General features: G+C 43.0%; 1 protein-coding gene across 6 annotated transcripts in view; it reads right to left on the reverse strand.

Annotated features, from left to right (window-relative positions):
* Oc90 (otoconin 90) overlaps nucleotides 1–19,609 on the reverse strand; it is a 36,362-nt gene extending 16,753 nt beyond the window's left edge. For 3 of the 6 annotated variants that reach the window (XM_011245490.1, XM_011245489.1, XM_011245488.1), the window contains exons 1-5: nucleotides 19,437–19,609; nucleotides 16,158–16,250; nucleotides 8,701–8,763; nucleotides 7,789–7,845; nucleotides 4,864–5,038 (exon numbers count right to left, since the gene is read on the reverse strand). In XM_011245490.1, the coding sequence (XP_011243792.1) occupies nucleotides 4,864–5,038; nucleotides 7,789–7,845; nucleotides 8,701–8,763; nucleotides 16,158–16,203 (341 nt within the window). In that variant the 5' untranslated portion in view covers nucleotides 16,204–16,250; nucleotides 19,437–19,609. Of the gene's footprint in view, nucleotides 1–4,863; nucleotides 5,039–7,788; nucleotides 7,846–8,700; nucleotides 8,764–16,157; nucleotides 16,251–19,436 lie in introns of those variants that run through there. The other 3 variants (NM_010953.2, NM_001347038.1, XM_011245492.2) reach the window with 3 other exon arrangements.
* Between the last annotated feature and the right edge of the window lie 2,666 nt (nucleotides 19,610–22,275).

Genomic DNA, 22,275 nt, shown 5'->3' on the forward strand with positions numbered 1-22,275 from the left:
ATTGTCACCACATTCTGCATTCACCCGAGTCAGTATAAATAACAGAAGTTGCCCCTCTCCATCTGCCTCTGTCACTCTTCTTGGCCTCACACGGGAGCTGACGTCTCTAAAAAAAATCCACCTTTGCTAGAGATTTCAGGGGTACCTCTATGACTTGCTTAAAATAACCAGTGGTGACAAAGCCAAGGCTATTTTGTAGGGTAATTTCACATCCCTAAACAAAGAAACCAACACTGAAAGTCAGCTATCTATCAATCATTCATGCACTGGAGAGGCAGGAAGGTTACAAGTTCAAGACATGTCTGGGCTATATAGGAAACTCTGCCTCAAGAAGGCAGAGAAGGATAGGGATGAAAAGAGGTATATATAAGATGAAAAGAAAAAGAAAAGAGAGCCATGAGGATGAGAAAGAAGGGGTGGATTAGCCTTTAATCAGGGTCAAGGTGAGAGAGACCCCAGCAACTATGCAGAAAACAGAAAGTGGCAGTAGTCACTGAGCCAGAGAACATTTCAGTTTGCTATATGTGGATTCCTGTGTGAGATGCACAAGTCCTCTTGCAGCACAGGTGGTTTCCATATTGCAAAATTGTCTCTCTCCTACCATGTCCATGCATGAGAGATCTATGAGAGAATTTGAGATGCTACTCAATGATAAGCAAGTGATGAACAGGGAAGGAGCTTATGCTCTGTGGGTCTGTTAGGAATCTATCAGTGAGAAAGAGTAGCGTCTGTAAACAGCAGCTTGGATTATGTGTGATGGTGATATTAAAAGAAACATTAAAGGTAACATTTTAATGCAAATATGCAGTTCTTTTCTGCATGTGCAAACAGGACCTTCAGGACCCAGGGACCCAAGGGACTATTATGAGTTTACACAGTGAGATGGGACAGAGTATCTAGTATACATCAGTCCTGAGGAAAGTATAAACATGTACTACAGTTAATGCTTGACATAGCTTGCAGGGTGTTGTTGAGGATCAAACACAGAATAAAATCCGAGCTAGAGAAAAGCATGAACTAAGGAAGTCTGCGGTCTTTGGTTGCAAATAGGGGAGCCCTCAGACTTCAGGAGAATGTGGGAGGTTCTAAGGCATTGAGAAGACAAAACTGTCTGAATACCAGGGAAGGGAGACAGCCATTCTCTTACAGACTGACTTACAGACTGACTTACAGACTCCAGGCTAGGAGCTACTGCCTCTCTTAGTATGGGCAGAGTTATGGGTGGCTACCTTTCTCTGAGGTCCTGGGACACAGGAAGAGGAAAAATGAGACCTCATTTGTACTAGCAGCCTTGATGTTCAAGTTTGTGGTACAAGGAGGTGATGACTGGGGTTCTGCAGCTGGACAAGCTCCAGCAAACACCAGGCATTTGCCTTGGGCACAACGTTACTTATCTATTTTTAAAAAACTAACCTTACATGAGTCTCATGGTAATAGCTGACACCTTTGAGTATTCTAGCAACTGCTCCAAGCATTTACAAGTAATGTTCTTCTAGTGACCCTGCTGTGCATGGCAAGTCTGGAGACCAGGGCCCAAGCAGGGGAGGATGGATATGTTGCCAAGGAAGCTACAATGGGAACAGGATGTGGAATTGGGATGGCAAAGATGCTGCTGCTTATCACTGTCTGTTTCTCAGAGGGAATGAGGAAGATGCTCATCACTGCTTTTGTTACAGCAGCTAACATTTGCTGAGCTCTAGCTATGTTCTTCCTTCTCTGAGCACTGGATAAATACAGCACTTCTCAACCTCCCCTGAGTGCTGCTCAGCAGGTGTGACCACAACTGTGAATATTTATATATGCAGACTCTTGAGAAGCACAGCTCTATAGCCTGGCCAAGGCCACCCAGCAAGGTGGCACTGCTATAAGTAAGGTTCAGGGAAGCAGTCAGTGGCGAACACTGCAACAAAGAAAACATGCGGAAGGATGGTGACCTTCAGTACATTTTGTTCTCATCCTGCCTATGGAGGATTTCTTAGATTTAAGAAAACATCTATTTCAATAAACAGCAGCAGGGAATCAAGGTGTGTAAGTTCAAGACAGAAACAACCTGTCTTCCAGGGTGTTTGGAAACACCCACCCTATTGACCAAAATGGACAAAGTAACTGAAATTAGATTCCACCTTGGGAACATAAGACCTTTGATCATTCTTTCTGGGTAGGAGGCAGTGATGAATGACTCCTTTATTTATTTGACTTCTTGGTTTATTGGGTGTTCAAAGCATTAAAGGAAGCCGGAATGAGGACTTAACAGAAAATTATGTTCTTAGAATTGGACCTGACTTCACATGCCCTGCAGAACCAGTCCTTTAGCATCCCAGTGTCAACTACCTTGACCCTGGTCCCTAAATTGGAAAACTAGCCCTTTGTTCCAAATGCAACTTGTATCTTCTCCTGTAGGTTTGAAAGGAAAGTAGAGATGGTTCATTGTTTAACTGCAAAGCTATTATGCTATGTCAAGCAAGAACATATCCTTTTCAATGCATTCATTTTTAAGCTATGAAAAAGAATTAAAAGTTGGTCACTTCCTCAGTCAGTGGGGTCACTAGGACCGGAGTAAAAAGAAAGAGCATAGTGTGCTCCCTCCTTAGAGGACAACGAGTGGACTCCAGAGACAGACCGTGTGCTTGCACTTGCCTATGGAGTAGATACAAGCAAAAGCTCCACGATGTGAAGAACAGAGAACCAAGGCAACTGGAAAAGGACACCTTTCAAGAAATGCCAGGGCAAGTATGAGCTGTCCATCATGGGGCTCCATAGAGTTTCTGTCCCATCTTCTCTGAGCCCACACAGATGAAAAAAAAAAAAGTGCATGCCCTATGGCATTTCATCTGGGTCACAGGATTATGCCAGAGAGATAGGACATTAATTATGAAATAGACTTCAGATCCAGATTCAATTTTCTAGTTCTGATGCTGTTACCATGGTTACAGTCACTCTTACTAATATACTAGCCCTGGTCTTTCCCTGCTATGGCTGCTGCTATTACTACTACTACTTCAGTCTTATTATTGTTGGTATTTGCCATGTACTCTGGTCGAGTCAGCTTGACAGGCCAAGAGGCTTGGAAGCTACTCACGAGGCAAAGAGTTTCACGGAAACTCACCTCCTGGAGTCTGGCGTCCTCTCTAACCCATACATTAATTTTCCATTCCCATGTTAGTCTGGTGTATGGATCCACATGCTCTCTTTTAGTATTATCCTATTATAAGTGCCTTTTAAGATTGAATTCTGACATAGCCAAGCCTTTGCCAGTGTTCCAATGTCCTAGAAAGTCCTTAAGCTGACCATGGGCTTGGAATTTAGGAAAAATGTTGCCTATTGAGTGACATTCAGAATTGCCTCTGATATTACACTATCACTTTGAATAAAAGCTAGGTCACTGCCCTACACAGGAATTTACCATCATCTACGAAGAAGGAAGTTTGAGACCTAAGGAGAAAGTAGAGTAGATACTTAGAACTATAGATAGCTGAGTTACACCCATACACACGTATTTACAATGGCCTAAGGGAAAGGCAGACTATACAATAGACTAAAATAGGAACTATGGCAAGGGCATGAAGCCCTTGACCCTGGCTTCTAAGATTAAGTGAATCTTAGGTGGAGCCTTTGTTGATCCCAGTTGTTAACAATGAATTCTATCCCAGGTGGTTCCTGTTAGACCTTCTGTGTTTGCATTCCTCTGTTTTATGTAAGAATCCAGTAACCTCTTTGTACCTTGCGGGTATGTCACTCAACTTCCTTATTGTCTTCTGTATAAAAAGTTTGATGCTCGATTTGACAAATTACATTCAGATTCTATACAACCTCTCCTGTGTGCATCTGTCTGTCATTCCATCCGACGCTTTGCCCAGCTGCCCCAGAGACCCGTTCCACACAGGCAAAGGGGCCCAGAGGGTCTGCAGCAGACAACTATAGCTACCTCACTACAGTCATTGCTACTACCATCCCTACTGTGACTGCTTCTACAAGCCCAGTCTTGTTTCCATGGTTACTGATACTCTTCACCACCTCATAACTAGGCACAGTCACAGTGCCTCGTTCAGTTAGTATTTAATCATGTAAACCAAAATAGTGACTCCGAAGTAAGCATTACAATTACCTTCACTTTTAAAGGTAAAGAAAATAGAATATAAACAAGTTAAGTGACTGGGTAAGGAGCAGAGAAGGAGAATTGCTGAGTCATGGGTAACAGGGCTTGAATTTGAACACATAGCAACAGATTTCTCAAGTCAGTCAATAGCTCAGTTGGCCCTCCTACTTCCATACTTGTTGACCACACCCCTGTTAAAACTTGCTTAATGTTTTTAGGTTTCAGTTGTCATTGCCCATCTTGCTACTTTGTTCAAGGGTGCAGCTTCCTTGTCCATAGGGATGGAGCATGTCTTTAGTGGCTGTGCATATTTTTTGCATTCTATACTAAGGCAGGAGTAGTGTTTTGATTATCTTTAGCACAGCACACCTGGGTTGTTGTTGTTTATGTTTATTGAAGGTTGGATAGCAACCGCCATAGCTGCTTTTTCTCTAGTTGGCAGAAATGCACTGGATAAGGCTTCCAGGTTCCCCTCAATGTATCTTGTATTGATAGAACTGTTATAATAAGGATCTTATGCTATTAATATAGGGAACCCCATTTTAGAACAACCCTGCAGTATAGTGTTTCCATGACAGAGGCTCTTGTGTACCCACCTACAACAACATCGTTAGTTATACTGCAGTGTGAAGAGATGAGTACCAGTTGCCCTTTAGTAGGTAACAGAATTAGATCTCTCCTGAGTCTCTCCTCTGGGTCTCTGTCTATATTTGTTCCATCCAAGGTGTCATCTGGCTGCAATGAGCTCACCTGTGGTTCATACTTACATATCAGACTCGTCCACAGGCATCCCTTCCATCTCAAACCTACAGGCACAACCATAGTCTTCAAAGTCCCGGGGGCAGAGGCCAGTTACACACCTCATACTGTTTACAAACTGGAGGAGCAGCGGGAAGTTGGTGAAGACAGCCTGCAGCCAGGTGAAGTGGGAACCTAGGCAGTCTGTGGGTGGGGAGAGCAGGTATGGTGGGCACAGGGAACCCAAGTGCATGAGGAGTTTCTTCCTTGGACTTCCTGCAACCCTGGCTGATGTGACATCATGAGTGTAGTTATTATATGCGGTGTAGTCAGTCAAATGCAGCTATGTAGCTCCAGCCATGGTATACCCACTTGATATCTTCCTTACTAACGAAACTGAAAAGTTCTCAGGAAGGTAAGCCAATTTGCAAAATTTCACTATTATTCTTAGCTGGTGGCTATACCAGTGTACCTCCATGACAGTGACTAGGATCTCACTGAGCACATCACCCATATCTGGCCAGAAAAAGACTTAGGAGGGAGTTTGTCAAAGACTTCTGGAAAATATTTGCTTCCTAATACAGAAGTAGAAACATGTAAGAAGGTACCATTGGGACTGGGGAGATGTCCCAGCTTCTAAACTGCTTGCATTCTCAGAATCCATACAATGTCAAGTGGGTATGGCCAATCCCTGTAATTCCAGCTGCAGAGAGCAGAGCCAGTAGATCCCTAGAGCAAGCTGACTAGCCAGACTGTGCCTATTGGTGAGCTCTGGATTTAACAGAGTTACCCTGAGTCAAAGAACAAGATAGGGAGCACTTGAGGAAGAACATTAATATTTAAGACATCAAAATTGGGCCTCTGTAGACATATGCACACATATGCTGTAAACTCTCATATGCACTCCACCACTTGCCAATATGCACACGTATGTGCATACCACATGCAATATATATATATATATATATATATATTATATATATATAATGCAATATATATATATATGCATATATATATATATATATATATATATCCATCTTGCTACACTCAGACTGTTGTGTGAGCCGAAGGACACCACAAGGACACAGCCTACATAATCGATTAACCAGGGCTCAGACGGGGTCATAGAGACTGAAGCAACAGTTGTGGAGTCTGCATGGTTCTGACCTCGGTTCTCTGTACATATGTTATGGTTGTGTAGCTTGTGTTCTTGTGGGACTCCTAACAGTGGGAGTGGGGTCTACCTCCAACTCTTCCTTGCTTTTGGGACCCCTTTCCTCTTACTGGGTACCTAGTCCAGCCTTAGTATGAGGGGAGGTGCCTAGTCTTACTGTAATCTGATATGTCATGATTGGTTGATATCCATGGGAAGCCTGTACTTTTTGGAAGGGAAACTAAAAAAGAGTGAATTTAGATGAGAGGTGATGTGGGGGCAGGAACTTGGAGGTGAAGGAGGGAAAACTATGATTTGTACGTAATATATGAAAGAAGAATAAATTAAAAAGAAAAAAGAAATGCTGTTATGATCTATGGAATGATTAGTGTGCTGAGTGAATCTCTAGTGGCTTAGTGATGAAACTATACAATTATAAGCTAGTGTAGAAAGCAGATAGGGAGGGCATGCAAACACACAGTATTTGAGCACCTAGTCTGTACTAGTGATTTCCAATAGTTCCACAATAGTTCACACATGTGGTATATTACAAAGCTTTTGCCTTCAGTGTGATAAACTTCACAGAAATCCTGCCAGGTAGGACAGTGTTCTGTCGCTTTCACATCAGAGGTAATGTTGCCAATGGTCAGAAACTTGCTCAAGGCACTAGCTGACACTCTCCCTTCAAGTACACAGTGCAGAAACTATCGAGAAAAACACTGCTCATTTCAACTCTAAACCTCAAGCCTCATATTCCCATCCTCTGCTTTTCTGGTGAGACGGCCATTCTATGCTGAAGGAGGTGACCCCACACTGCCACTCAGAGTACACAAGATGACAGAAGAAACTGATGGGATAGAGGTGTGGCCTGTGAGCAGCAGCCCCACTAGCCTGTTCGGTTTCTTTCTACCTTATTCAGGCTCCTCTTCCCTTCTCATGCTTTGTTTCCATGATGTCTACCACTAAGTGAAAAATGACTCAGTGCTGTTGGAAAACCTTTCTAACGTTTGTGTGCGTACACGGATGTGCATTTTCATTCAGAGACCCCCCCATGGCATCCACAATGAGTGGCTCCATTCCCAGTCTCTTCTAACCAAACAGCAGGCTCCAATGGCCCTGACTGGGCCAATTGCAGTATAGCATTATTTGAAAGGCATTGTCCATTTCTGATGGTTAGCGACCCTCATGGTATACCAATAGTTGTATAATTGAAATGAGACACACATGGAGTGTGTGACAATCTTTGGAATCTTTAAGATTCACATGTACTTGCTAGTTGGAAGAGGAATCCAAAGCATATTAATATAGAGGATTAAGGTGTAGGCATGAAGAATGTCCTCCTTGGGTGGGTGGGAGGGAGAGCATCCTCATAGAAGCAGGGGGAAGGGAGAAGGGAGAGGGGGGTTTGGAGGGGAAACCAGGAAAGGGGATAATATTTGAAATGTAAATACATAAAATATCCAAAAAAAGAAAAAAAGAAAAAAGAAAAAAATGTCTCCCTTCTTGCTTTGCGGTCTTGAGGAATCCACATAATTCCCATGGGCTCAGCATCCACACTTGTGCAGCAGGGATACCTTTCTCTTTCCAGGACAAGGAACCAAGGAAAATGAAGGCACATGACTCTCTGGTGTGCCTTCCATAACATCACTGGCCTCTTAGATGCTTGCTACATGTTGGCAGTTGGCTGAGGAGGCCAAGGAGATGAAAGACAGAGGGCAAGACCCCAGTGATTTCCTCTCGCTTCCAATACCTATTCAGTCCTGACCCTCAATGGAGTAAAGCAATTTCAGATTTCACTTACCAAAAATTTCAGCCACACTTTCCACGTTTTTAAACACTCCATTGAAGAAAGTGATATCTAAGTAGAAGGAAGAAAAACCTGAGTCTTGGTTTGGCCTCTATTTCTCTTTCTACTCTAGAGATGTTAAACCTTTTCTCTTTTCCTAAGAACAAATTTAACCTTAAGCTAACTTTTTTGTAGCATGGGTTAGCATGGAAACCAATACAGATGTGAGTGGAGCAATATTCCTAGGCAACCTTGCTCACTGATTATAAAGAAAACCCATGACTTCTCGGTGGTATGGAATGTTTCAACTGAGAGGTGCTGCAGAGGATAAATGCATGGAGCCAAGGCATGGTGCCTATGGACATAATATTTAGGATATCCAGCAGGGAAGTGTACAGTTATGAGAGTGACAGGATCCCAATGTTTTCTTCACTACAGAACAAGCACTGCACCAGGATTCTGCAATATCTCACCCATCTCCTTCTTATCAGGAAGCCTGGAGTGCATTTATATTTTTTTTCTTTTTTTTTTTTTGAGATTATAATATAATTACCAAATTTTTCTCTTCCCTCTCCTTCCTCCAAATAGTCACATATGCTCTTCCTTGTTCTCTTTCAACTTCAAAGCCACCATTTTCCCTATTTGTTACATACAAACACTGCATTTTAAAGCTAAGATTCAAACCCCACAGTAACCCTCAACATCACTCCATTTACTGTCTTTCCTGGCTTAGTATTTCCAGTGAAATCGGGCTCAGTTGAGAGTGCTAAAGCATGAGACACCAGGTTTTGAGAACCATCTAAGTGACTACTTGCAGATGCTAAAGCAATTAGGATCCCAGAGTATATTTAAGAAGGGTCATTGTCTCTGCCAGTATCCTAGACAACTTTTCACTTAGCTTCTGGGCAAAGGTCAAAAGATTCTTACTTATATTTTTTGACAGTCCTGGAGGCAATTCCTGGGGATTTGGTGTGTCCAGAGCATGGGCCCCTGTAAGTAAGTCAGACAAAGAGAAAGCAAAGTTAGCACAAACATTGTACTGGGGTGAGGCGGAGAGGTGACAAATAAGACAATGAAGATACCTCCTGCCCCCAATTCAATCCCACATGGATTTTTATAATACATATGCTGTGTTTAGTCTAGGTGGATCTCAGGAAATAAAGAGGTGATGTGAAGATCCCTGGTGTTTCCTAGTGGTTGACCTTAATGGTTGCATTCTAACCTGAGGGAGAGACATGGTAACTGATGAGTTTGTATACTTTTAACTGTGGAGCCCTATCTTTAGCCCCTGTCACATCATCGTTGTCTTTCTTCATCAAGTTGACAAACTCAGGCCTGAGACTTTGTCACTGTTTGGAAACCTTGTTCATCTGAAAGCCGCAAGAATCAGCCCTCAAAGAAGCATGAGAAATTCAGTCTGTTCATGAAGATGCCCTGGTTGGACTGCTGCTTGGTTCTGGCTTGGGCTCAGTTTGGCTCACATAAGATGTTTGGGCAGGAACCCAATGGGTGATATAGTTGTACCTAGCTAGTAGTATTCTCTCTCTCTCTCTCTCTCTCTCTCTCTCTCTCTCTCTCTCTCTCTCTCTCTCTCTCTCTCTCCCTCCCCCCTCTCTGTGTGTGTGTGTGTTTGTGTGTTTAAAAGTACTACTGAGAGAGAGAAAGGGGAGAGAATGGGCCAGGGGAAGAGAAAGGGAGAGGAAGAAGGAAGAGGGAGAAAGGTTTGTCATTATCTCTTTCTGCCCCCTCCCATTATATCTCTGCTGGGATCAATCTCAGGGCCACACATAGCTAGGTCTTGCCCCTCCCACTCCTTTATTACTAGGTTGCCTAGAATGCATTGTCTTTACAATGTTTTTGGTTCAACCTTCTGCATACCTGCGATTGCAGGTGTAAGCCAACATGTCTAGCTGGCCTTCTCCTGATACTCTCTTGACTAAGATTTGAGAGCTGCTGCTCTCAATGTCTTCTTACATAAAGACTTAAAGCTGAGCTGAGAGGACAAGTAGTAATTGCTTGAGTCAGTTGTTGCCTGTGGCTTCTGTACACATTTTAGCCCCTCTGTTCTGCCTGTTTTTCACTTTTTTAAAAAATATTTTTATTAGGTATTTTCTTCATTTACATTTCTAATGCTATCCCAAAAGTCCCCCATACCCTCCCCCCCACTCCCCTACCCACCCACTCCCACCTTTTGGCCCTGGCATTCCCCTGTACTGGGGCATATAAAGTTTGCAAGTCCAATGGGCCTCTCTTTCCAGTGATGGCCGACTAGGCCATCTTTTGATACATATGCAGCTAGAGTCAAGAGCTCCAGGGTACTGGTTAGTTCATAATGTTGTTCCACCTATAGGGTTGCAGATCCCTTTAGCTCCTTGGGTACTTTCTCTAGCTCCTCCATTGGGGGCCCTGTGATCCATCCAATAGCTGACTGTGATCATCCACTTCTGTGTTTGCTAGGCCCTGGCATAGTCTCAAAAGAGACAGCTATATCTGGGTCTTTTCAGCAAAATCTTGCTAGTGTATGCAATAGTGTCAGCGTTTGGAAGCTGATTATGGGATGGATCCCCGGATATGGCAGTCTCTAGATGGTCCATCCTTTCGTTACAGCTCCAAACTTTGTCTCTGTAATTCCTTCCATGGATGATTGTTTCCAATTCTAAGAAGGGGCAAAGTGTCCACACTTTGGTCTTCGTTCTTCTTGAGTTTCATGTGTTTAGCAAACTGTATCTTATGTCTTGGGTTTTTCACTTTTAAGGATAGAACAGGAGCTAAAAACTTTCCATGAACCTTCACAGATCAAAGGTCAGTGCCCTCAATTTTCTACCTGTTCCTTTGATGACAAGAGAAAGGCAGGGAGCAAACCTGGCTTGCTGCTATCAGGTAATCATCACTCAGTTGGTAGGGGCTCTCTGAAGATGACCTGGGACAGCAGAGAGTTTTTCAGATAAGAAAGAGACAAAAGTGAATAAGTTCAGCTATAAAACTCCATGCTGCATTAGAGGGAGCACAGCAGGATGGTCCAGTAGAACTCTGCTCCTCTGGGCTACTATACTCCAACTGCAGAGCCTTCTCCATTCTTCTGAAATGCGCTGAATCTTTACACCATGTGTGGTCGCTGTTGAAAAGCCTTGACCTTGACTCAGTTTGGCCTAGCCTGCTCATCACATGAGGCACAATCAAAGGGCACTGAAGACGTTCCTCACTCTCCCCTGGTTTCTGAATTCTTTGTGTATTTTTGTTCTCACCTCCCAGCCATTACCTCTAGCTGCCAAAGTCTTTCCATGTTGATTCTCTATGCTGCTGTGAATCTCTTGAGGACAGGAGCCTTCTTATAGCTGCTGTCCTGTGCCCTAGTGTTCACTGGACACAGTAAGAGACAACTCATGTTTTCATGTGGATGAAGGGAGACTGTGGAAGATGACTCGGAGGGACATGAGATAGGAGGCCCAGAACCCAGTCTGTCTGATGTGGCTGTACTTGTCCTGAATGATGGGTGAAGATGAAGATCCTTGCTACTGCCCAAGGCTTCAAATACATCTCCCTAGGGATAGCCAGAGAAGGAACTGAGAGGTAGGAGTTTGAGGTTGATTACCAGTAAAGGAACAATAGGAACTGTGGAGATGTAGGGGGGCGGGGCATCTGTGTCACAGTGAGAGCCCAGCTGTGACTCTGCCTTAGGCTCTAAGGAATGAGACCCACTACTTGAATCTTTCAAGTTTTGCTGCTAACCTGAATTCTTTGCATAAGAAAACATTGCAGTTTTAGGCTACCAGTCAAAATTTAAAATAGCGTGTTTTGTAACCCAGAAAACACACTTATAAAATGTCATCAGTTTAGGGAGTGAAAGAAAGATACCTTGCCTTGAATAAATGCAGGGCAGGTCACAGAGGCTGTGAATGGACTGTAAGTCAGAGAGATCCAGTGGAGCACATAACCTCTAGGCTATATGAGTGGCTTTCAGGGAGAATGGATTCCTTCCTGTCTGAGATTGATGGGCTTTGGGGGTGAGCCCTGCAAAACCTTCCTCCTGTGGGGCCAGAGAGATGCTCTGGGCTTGCTTTCCATTTAAGTCCTTGTCCCTAGACCCTGAGCAAATTCTTCAGCACAATAGCATCTGGCACAATTGCCAAACCTACTGCTTACTACTGCAAAGGCTGCTTAATGCTGACAGCCTTTGGTGATGTCTTTTCTGTGTTATCTGTGCAAACAAGCAGTATTGCCTTCCTCCACGGGGAGCAGGAAATCGCTCATTGCCCAGACAGGTTGTACGGTATATGAATCTCTTCCAACATACCCACATTGTATACACAGTGAGGATCTTGGCATCCATGCCATTGCACTAGGGACTTAAAAAGCCGTCCTGGATTCTAAATTATCTGTTCTAAAAACTGATTTAGATCATAAAGGAAGTGCAGCCAGAGGTGGGGCAGATGTGCAGGGAGGGAGGGATGACAATGGTAGAAGATACAAGGTAGAAGCAGGAGCATCACTGTCAAACGCATTGATAGTGCTGGAGTTATGCCTGGATGTAGTCTATACCACTTTGTAAACAATACATATGAAATTCAGCAATGAAGCAATACTGTCTGACTCGGCACACAAAGCTTTTCTCCATCTGGCCCGTGGCCCATCATGCCCTACAGTGCCAAGGCATTGAAGGTCATGTGCTATGTACCTTAGCTTGTGCCGTGTCTGGATTTGGGCCCCTTCTTGGAACCTGCTTCCTTTGTCTGATTTTCTGGTTCAACTTGAAGTATACAGAATTTCAAAGTCTTACTTGACTCCTAACCTGGACTGGGTTACAGTTTACACAGACAACCTTCCTTCATTGTGTACCCACTCCATGTTGAAATAATCTACTTAGGCAACTATTTCTACATCATACTAGGGACCTACTGAAAGTAAGTACTATCATATGTCATATGCATACATAGAAATTTTACTGACAATATGAATTCTTTGTATAAAAAATTCTAATTTTAGATTACTGGTTTAAATTTAATATTATACATCTTGTAATCTCAAGAAAACTAGCTTGTGAAGTATCATTAGTATAGGGAGTGAGTATATATTGATATATATATATATATATATATCTTTTAAAAAGTTTTCTACTCCCCATATATATTTGGATATGTGTTTACGGATATATGATAGACATTATGCATATGAGAAAGAGAACATGCAGACCCCAATATATTTGTTGGTGAACAAAGGAATGAATATATAACAATAGAACTACATGCTGAATGGTCAATGAACGGTTGGTTACCTACTAGAATTATACAATCTTCATGTAAAGAAATATTTTTTGTTTTATTTATTTATTATTTATATGAGTACACTGTAGCTGTCTTCAGACACACCAGAAGAGGGCATCAGATTCCATTACAGATGGCTGTGAGCCACCATGTTGTTGCTGGGAATTGAACTTAGGACCTCTGAAAGAGTAGTCACTACTCTTAACCACTGAGCCATCTCTCCAGCCCCCAAGAAATATTTTTTGTCTGTTTTTAAAGACAGGGTTTCTCTGTGTAGCCCTGGATGTTCTGAAACTCCCTCTGTAGATCAGGCTGGCCTTGAACTCAGAGGGTCTGTCTTCCTTTGCCTCCTGAGTGCTAGGATTAAAGGTATGTACCACCACTTCCCAGCTAGTGGTTTTTGGCAAGGGGCAAGAACTTCAGAAAGTAGAGAACTTTAAAAAATTTTTACCTTATGTATTAATGTGTATAAGTATGTGTTAATATTTGCTTTTATCTATACCACACATTTGTAGAGCCCAGAAAGGTCAGAGAGAACACAGAATTCTCTGGAACTGGAGTTACATACGGTTTTCAGCCATCATGTCAGTATTGGGAACTGAACCCAGGTCTTCTGCAAGAACAATCAGTGCTCTTAACCAGTGAACCATCTCTCCAGCCCCTAAATCTATGCCTGAAATTGGATTTTCTCAAATTACTTCTTCTACAGTAATGGAAAACTAACATGACAACTAAGGCATTTTGAAATTTTACCTCAGTGACCTCAGGGGCAGATACAGATGTTATCTCTTGGAGAATGGAAGCTCAGCTTATTGAGGGCCCTATGGCATCTTCAGACAGGTGTCATTCTCTCCATACTTCATAGTCCCTATATCTCTCTCCAGCCCAAGAAACTGCCGACAGGTATACCAGCAGACCTGGTTTCTGGGGACTCAGGACTGCTCAGGTAGACTTCTCCTAGATGACCTTTCCAGACTGTCTTCAGACCAAGCTGCAGCCCCAGAATGCATGAACTGCCCCAATTCTCTCTTGCTGCAGAGCTGGACCTTCCTGCTTGCTGCTCTACTTCTTATGGGTATTTCTTCTCATGAGAGACTTTTGTGCCCGTAATAAGGCTTTAGTCTCTATCTCTCAGGAGATACAGGCTAACACATTTCTTCTAATCCTCTTGGCAGAGCCCCTGAAATGTCCCTTTGTACTCTAGGTTCTAGCAAGTTGATTGGTGAGGCAACCCCATCTCAGTGGTTGTCAGACTCAGCAAAACCTGGGAGTAGGCAAAGAACACATTCAAACCCACACACAAATTGGTGTGATGGCACCTAGAATGTCCATGATGGTCATGTTTTCAAAGCCAAGTGTTTGTGTTTGAGGGTAAAAAAATCTCCAGAGAACAACAAAAATATTTGTCAAATGATTCCTCACAATAGAGGATATCAATTTTCACTTCATTACTGAAATGTAGCAGTCAAGGAATAAAGGAGGTAAAAGAAAGCAAGAATAACAGAAGGAAATATTTATTGGTCACAATTTTATAGGAAAAAATATAAATGGTACACATGAAAAAAAAAAGGCAGCTTTGAGCAAAAGGAAATTTACTCTTTAGAAAGAAGAAAGCGTTAGCTACCAAGGAGAATAAGCTTTTAAGAGTATGAGGGGATTCAAATCCTGACAAGAATGTTTAATCTGGAAAATACACATAGATGGAGGTCAGAGAACAAGCTGTTGGCCAGTTCTGTTTCAGAGGGAAGGCTTATCTGCAGGTGGGCATCTGGAGTCCTCTCTCAAATGCTAGATTGCCATTGCCATTCTGAACTTACGTGCATCTGGGCCAGGTGTAAGCCTCATGTGTTTCATCTGCTTGCTTGGGTCTTGGCCAATATAAATGACATACATGCATAACACGTGGCGCCACTCACTGTCCCTGCTGCTGGAAGAGATGCCTGAAGAGCCTCTCAGAGGCAGTGATAAGGCTGAGAGTGTCTCTTAGCATGAGAGAACAAGGAACAAAGAACAAGGGGTCTGATCCATGAGTGATGGGAGCCACCTTGGAGGAAGGAATGCAGTGGGTTTATGTGTTTAAATGAACAAGGAGTTTGAGGGTCTTCTAACTGGCTGGTGTGTAAGGAATAGAAATGTTTGACTTAGTGGATCATATGCCCACAGAGACGAAAAGAATGTTGTTTCGTGTCAGAAAGGCCAATGTGCCCCAAGGAATTAGCAAATTGGAGGGGGCTATGTAGCTCACAAGCAGAGGGGAGAGGAACTGCACGGCTAGAAGGAGGGAGGAGCTTACCAATAAGACACTTGTTTTTTGACCCAACTCTTCTCCATTCTGAACCTTATCCAATACTTTTAAGTTTTGGACAGGGTTTCTATTTAAATTAATTTTTATACACAATATATTTTGATCGTATTATTTTCCATACCCCAGCTCTTCTCCACATCCTTGCCAACCCAACTTCACATTCTCATTTTCTCTCCCTCCCTCTGAATAAAAGAACAGAAAACAAAAAGCAAAGGGAAACATGGGGAAAAAAAACCCAGTAAGACCAAAATATGAAAACAAAGCACATACATGTACACAGTACACGTACACACTACACACACATACAACACATGCAAAACACACTACACACATCACACACATACTACATACATACAACAACACATGCAACACACACTACACACATACAATACACACACCACACAAACACATACACACATATAAGCAACAACAACAGTAGCAATAACAATGACAACAAAATCATGGAGCCTGCATTTCATTAGCTAGCTACTCCTGGGCATGGGACCTGTCTGAAGTGGTTAATATGCTTATTGCCACAACATTGGAAGAAATTGATTTTCCCAATAAAAATCAATTGCAAATAGTGTCTTGGTAAAGGTTGGGGCTGAGTGCCCACTTCCCCTCTATGCTGGGATTTTTCTGAGCAGGGTTTGAAATAATTAACATGAACTCTATAGCCTAATACTGATGTTTGGTTCCCTTCACTCACTGGGCAGAGGAATGAAGAGGATCTAATGAACAAGTCAGCTGGAGGACAAGAGAACATCACTGCATCCCTGTGAGGTTATCAAATGCTAACCTGGAAAGGCAGTACTTACCAACACAGGGGGCCATCAGCATACCGACCATGAGCAGCATAATCATTGTGGCAGTGCAGAGGACAAGGTGTAGGCATAGGCTAGAGCAGCTTCCTGGGAGAGCCAGCAAAACATGACAAGGATGCTTTTAAAAACCCCACATGAGAATCAGCAGAAGCTTCGCGTTCCCTAGGGTGACTCAGCTTATCCAGCTGTAAAACGGTAAGGTAGCCATGTTCTCCCCAAAGACATGGCAGTGTGTTGTGCTTTCCCTCATTTATTTCATAAGCATTTACAGCAGATCTAGCATGAGGGAGGTGGGTTTGAACCCTGTCAACACCACCGTAGATATGAATAAATCTGGTGACCACATGGTGGTGCTGCCTGCCAACAAATTGTGTGCTTCACCTCTACGCCCCCCCCCCCCCCTTCACACAGCATCTCAACCTTTCTTTTCTTTCTTGGTCTTTTAGCATCTGGGTTATTTGGTTGCTGTCCTAGTATATCACTGGATAATCCTCAGAGGCTGCTCCAGGGACAAAAGAACAAGGTGGGAACAAAAGTCCTGGAACCCTGCCACGCTTTATTATAGTTTCTTGTGTTCAGATCACCAAGTATTTGACTTCAATAGGCACCCTAATGCCCAACAACTGTATAGTTAATAGGATGCAGGAGATCAGAGGGATTTTAGGATAATTTTCTCCCTAGTTATAATCCCCTAAACAGTGGGAAATGGTTGGTTGATTTGTGCTTTAGATTGTGATTTCAGGACATCGTTTGAATGGCAATAGAGCATGTTCCAGGCTGCTGGATAGATTTGTAGATGTTGGGCATTGCACAATGGAGCTTGGCCAAGAGGGCATATAGAAACCCCCAAACAACTAGGCTAGACTCTCAAGTGTGCCCTCTGCAGAACACTTTTATAATGTGCTTCTCTAGAGGCAAAGGAGGTATTCCACAGTTTAGGGGTTGTCATGCTGCAGTCACCCTGCCCATAAACTCAGTTTACTCTGAGTGAGAAGACATGTGGACTGCAAGGTGGCTTCTCTACAAACCTGTCTCTAGAATGGCCTCTGGTGGCTACAAAATGGATGGGTATTATATGAAAGAAAGAGCAAGGAGTGAATGCTTGAAAAATCTGACTGGACTGAGCGCCCTCTAGTCACTGACTGCTATCTGATTTTCCTTCAGCACAATGCTCTACTGTATTCATTTCCTAAAACAGAAGAGCCCTTGCTGTCCAACAAGCTCCCCTGGCTCTTTGCAGAGCCAGCCTTGATTGCCTTCTGTTCAGGCTAAAGCCAGATTGAAATGAACGGATGATGAGACAAGTCTCCCAAAGGGCTGTGCTAAGGACCTCTATTAGTGTGCGGCAAAGGCATCTCAGTAGGAGGGGAATGAAGACCCTTTTGAAAATCAAAACTCATAAGACTTCAATGCAGTCACCATCTAGCACTTATAGCATCTTGTGGTCACTGTTTCTTAACTTGGAAGGGCCATGCATGGGCATCATCTTAGTCAAATTGCAAGTTTTTTAAGATGAAGCCTTCAAAGCTTGGAGGCTGGTGAATTATGGCACACAGGTCCCACTTGTGTCTGACTCCCTGTTACTGTGGTAGCACCTGCCTGGTAGCTCTTACAGGGCCCAAGTGAGTTAATCTCCACCCACAAACTGTGATAACTGAACTACAGAAGCTGCTCATGAAAAGGGGGATTGCAATTGCAGCAGCTGGCTACACTGTAGCCAAAGGCTCATCCTGTCCCCTTTTTGTGCTGAAGCCCTTGATAAAGTAGGGGTACCAGTTAGAGCTGCCATCTTTGACCCAGGTCTCAGGAGTGTACTCCCCCCACTGTCCTTGATCTCAGGCTACTTAGGCTGAGGGCTACTTGACTTCTACCTCCTAGAATTTATGGGAGCGCAAATAAGAAAAGTCACTGAAACATAAGGCATGGATCCACGACTAGTCTATTTTAAGAAATAACTTATCATAGAGAAGAGAGGAGAGTGGTGGGGAGGTTGCTTTGTACAGAGTTTCAGTTTGGGAAGGGGACATATTCACTTCTGAAAGTGACAGTGAAAATGATGATAGAAAAACAAAAATTTACTTCACACTACTGTCCATTGAAAATGGACAAGATGGTAAATTTACATGTATATATGTGTGTGTATGTATATATATATATGTGTATATATATATATATATATATAACATATATTGTATATGTTATAGATATCCTAATATACTATTTTAACTAGGTTATAAATTTATGGATCTTGTTCCTTGCATTAATTGGATCACGATTTGTGTCAGGTGGCCCACCAAACGTGCTCCATGCACTGTCCAGAAACAAAACCTTAAGACTTAAAAATAAAAAAAACAATATAAATATCAACATGCCAAATTGTATTTAAACGATGGACAGGCACAAGGGAAGCAATGTGAATGCCAATGTCTGTGCTTCAAACCATTAACCAATCCAATCTAAGCCTTTGCTCTGTGGATTCTACCCTCACCTGTCTGGTCAGCTGCATGATCCAAAACAATTAGCTTCCTGATTGTTGTTACAATTTAGTCAGGAGGCCTATATCTTGTACCCCAAGGCTGCCCTTTGTGGCCATCCCCCAGTAGAATCAAGGCCACCTTCTGACAACTTATCCTGTGGCTACTTGACTTATCCTGTGGCTATCTTGGAACCAGACCATGATAATTGGCCTGGATCCTCCAGGCTCAGTTGCTGGATGGATGGAGCTCATTTTTATGAGTAACAGTTTGAGACTCCTGGAGTTGATCCAGGAGAATCTTGCCATGAGTTACCAAGTAGGAACTCTATCCTCAAGTCCACTGATCCACTGCAGGCACCCTAGACACAGTTGTTGACCCACAGATTTATGGGGCCCTTGCTGAAGTGGTGTGTGTGGTAGGGAGGTTGAGCAAAGGAGTTCCTAGTGCAGTTTAGCAAGTGTTGTCAACTTGGCACTGCATCTCCTTCTACCAGGACCCAGAGTGCTTTGGAGTTCAGCAACACCCTAAGTACCATCCAGGAATCACACAGTGCTAAAGATTTGACCCTTCTTTCCTTCTCATCTTTTCTTCTCTCCTTATTCCCTCTTTCACACATCCACTTCTGCCATCTAGTTCTCTTTTCTTTCCTCTTTCCTTCTCTCCTGTCTCCCACCCATATCTGTCTTCCTTAATCTATTTCTTCCATCTATCTGACCCTGCCTCCTTCTCCTTTCCCATTCCACCTTCACTCTCTTCTTGCTATCTCGTTATGTGATCACAAGGAGGAGGTACCTACCGTGAAGTGAAGCTCCACTCGAAGGCTGTTGAATGATCCAGTGTTGCTTGGCTTTGAGGAAATGGGGACAGTGTCTTTTATATTTCAGTCAAAGACCCCTGGTCATGTGAGCACCTTCTCAGACTCATACCAAGAGCTTTTCATGCACTCTGGCAGGTGGGCTGCATGGGAGGGGAGGAGGTATCATAATGCCATGCCTTGGCACAGGTGAAGGCTTTATATTAAACAGTTCCATCTTGAGCCCTCTGAGGAGACCCGAGCTCTAATTAAAGAACAATGGCTGCCTTGTTCCATACCCCCCACCCCACTTCAATGTCTCAGAGACTCTCTGATTATGTCTGAGGATCACAAGGGAATAACTCTGGAGGCCGAAAGATGTTGAAAGTCACAGGCTCCCTTGCTAGGAAAAAGGCAGGCTTTGTCTTGCCTAGTCATTACGACAGTGACTCTTTAGAAGTCCCTGCTTAGACATGGGGATTTGCTTTCTCATTCCTTTATAGTTTTCTATCCAAGTTGTGGGGTACAGTCAAATGGGGGCTTTATAATTAAACTCCCTAGGTTCTACTTCCAGTCCCACTGAGCTCCATCTTGGCTTTCATGTCTGCTACATGGAGGTCATCCATGCACTTAAAAAAGCTTTAGGGGCTTTTCGGAATCTTCCCTTCTCTGCATAACTCTTTGTAGACCACTTTCCTTTCCAGTAGTGTGCCACCAGTGGTAATGAGGACTTTGTCCTTGTCTCTACAGTCATCACAGCAGGATGTTTGTGTAATCTTAGGGGGAGAGAATGGAGAAGCAAGTGTTTACAGAGGTATTTATCCCATCTCACATATGCTATCACATTTGACACAGATCAAGTCAGCCTGGCCATGAATCCTCTGAGGTTGAGGCTCTTGAAGGAGCAGAACTAGTCAGATGGCTGTGTCAGGGTCAGTGGAGTCTTCCCAGAAGACTCCACATTGAAGGGCTTCTCCACATAAGAAGTTGTCCTTGTGTGTTAGAACTTCTGTCTGTATTGGCCATTAGGTCACTCAGATGCACTGAGGGTCGGAGCTATATTTGCTTAAGTCGTATTCAACAAACGCAGATGAGCTACTGTCTCTAAAGCTGTCAAGTCAGTGGGACACAGGTCTCAAAACAGCCAAACTGATCCTCTGTGGATCTCAAGAACATTGCTACTAAATGATGTGAAGGCATTAACAATCTACCTAGGAGGGAAGTTCTAGACATTTGCAGAGGAATAGAAGATTTTTCTCCCATAGCTTGTAAAAGAATGTTATGGTTTAAATATGAACTTAGCCTGTAAAAGGATGTTATGGTTTCAGTATGAACTGTGCTCCACCATAGGCAAATGTGGTGAGTACTTGGTCCCCAACTAGTGACACTATTTTCAAGAAACTTTGGGAAGTAGGACCTAGCTAGAGAAAGACTAGTAAATTACTACCAGACAGATCTTGTTCCTGGCTCTTTGACTGTCTGTCTGTCTGTCTGTCTGTCTGTCTCTCCTTCCATTCGTACCTCCTTATCTCTCTTTCTTACTCTGCTTTCAGTTGGCCATGGGACAAGAACCCCTCTCTGCCATGTGCTTCCAATGTGCCAATCGCAGGGGTGGGGCAAGCAAAGTTTAAATCTTCAGAAACCAGGTGCTGAAACAAATTGTTCCTACTTGAGATTTTCTATCAGGTAATTTTTCCACAAGGAGGTAAACATATCTAACAGAAAGAATGTATTTTAGAATCTGTTATTGACACTCTTGTTCAAAGGATTCTTTTCATTGGGTAATGTCTTGCCCATTAAAAGATTGCCCATGCACCTATTGGATGCCTGTGGTAATCCCCACCAGACCCTCTAAACAACATAACTAGACATCTCCATAATGCTAAATATTGTCTAGAGCTATAACTTTCTATTTTCTTCTGGTAGAATAGAGTGAAAACTGAGTTTCCCTAGAAACACAGACAGAAGACAGAGTTGTTCTCAGTAAGAGTTTAATGACAGATTCCACTATGAAAGCAGCTGAATTCTTTACTCACACGAGCCCAGAACTACACTTTGCAGAAAGAGAAAAATACATGCAATTATATAGAGACATGCTCTGGGACTGAGATGTGCTCTCTCTCTCTCTCTCTCTCTCTCTCTCTCTCTCTCTCTCTCTCTCTCTCTCTTCCTACTACTTTCCTTTTACTTCTCTTCCACTCTTTCTCTTGCCAATATAGATTTTCCTTTGTGTCATGGAGTATATAGAAAAGCTCCTTTTCCTTCCAGGAAGAGTGTAGTTTAAGTCCAGGTAATCACATAATCTACTTGGTATCTGGGGCATACAAATTTTCCATCTACTTTACCTAATTAGATAAGCACTGGTAGCCATATATCCATGAATTAGAATCCCAGTTCTTTGTCATCTCCTGAGGCTTGTTACTCTTCTTCCATATCACATAAGTCAAGATATACTTGTTTTAAGTCTTTCTTAGGCTCTGGGAGACCAGCAGACTCAACCACTGGGCAAGCAGTTTGCATGTGGACTTTGTGTGTTTTCCACCATTGTTCACTCAGAAGGTATGATTGTAGAGAACTGGTCCCATATGGACCTCTGAGCTCTTGTCTAAATACACTATCAGATCCCAACACAAGCTTCTGAAGTACTCCATATTTGAGCTTTGTCAAAGTATAGTCATGGCTGGTTAGTAGTCTCAATAAGGAGAGTAGTTGAGTCCACATGGGCTCTCCTCAAGAAAACAGCCTTGCATGTAGGCTTGAGCTACCAACCTATCCTAGGTGATAAGTGGCTTTCTGGAGACCTTTGGCCATCCTTTTATTGTCAGATAATTCCACCAGAGAA

The sequence above is a fragment of the Mus musculus genome, chromosome 15 (genome assembly GCF_000001635.26).
Source record: "Mus musculus strain C57BL/6J chromosome 15, GRCm38.p6 C57BL/6J".
Lineage (NCBI taxonomy): Eukaryota > Metazoa > Chordata > Mammalia > Rodentia > Muridae > Mus > Mus musculus.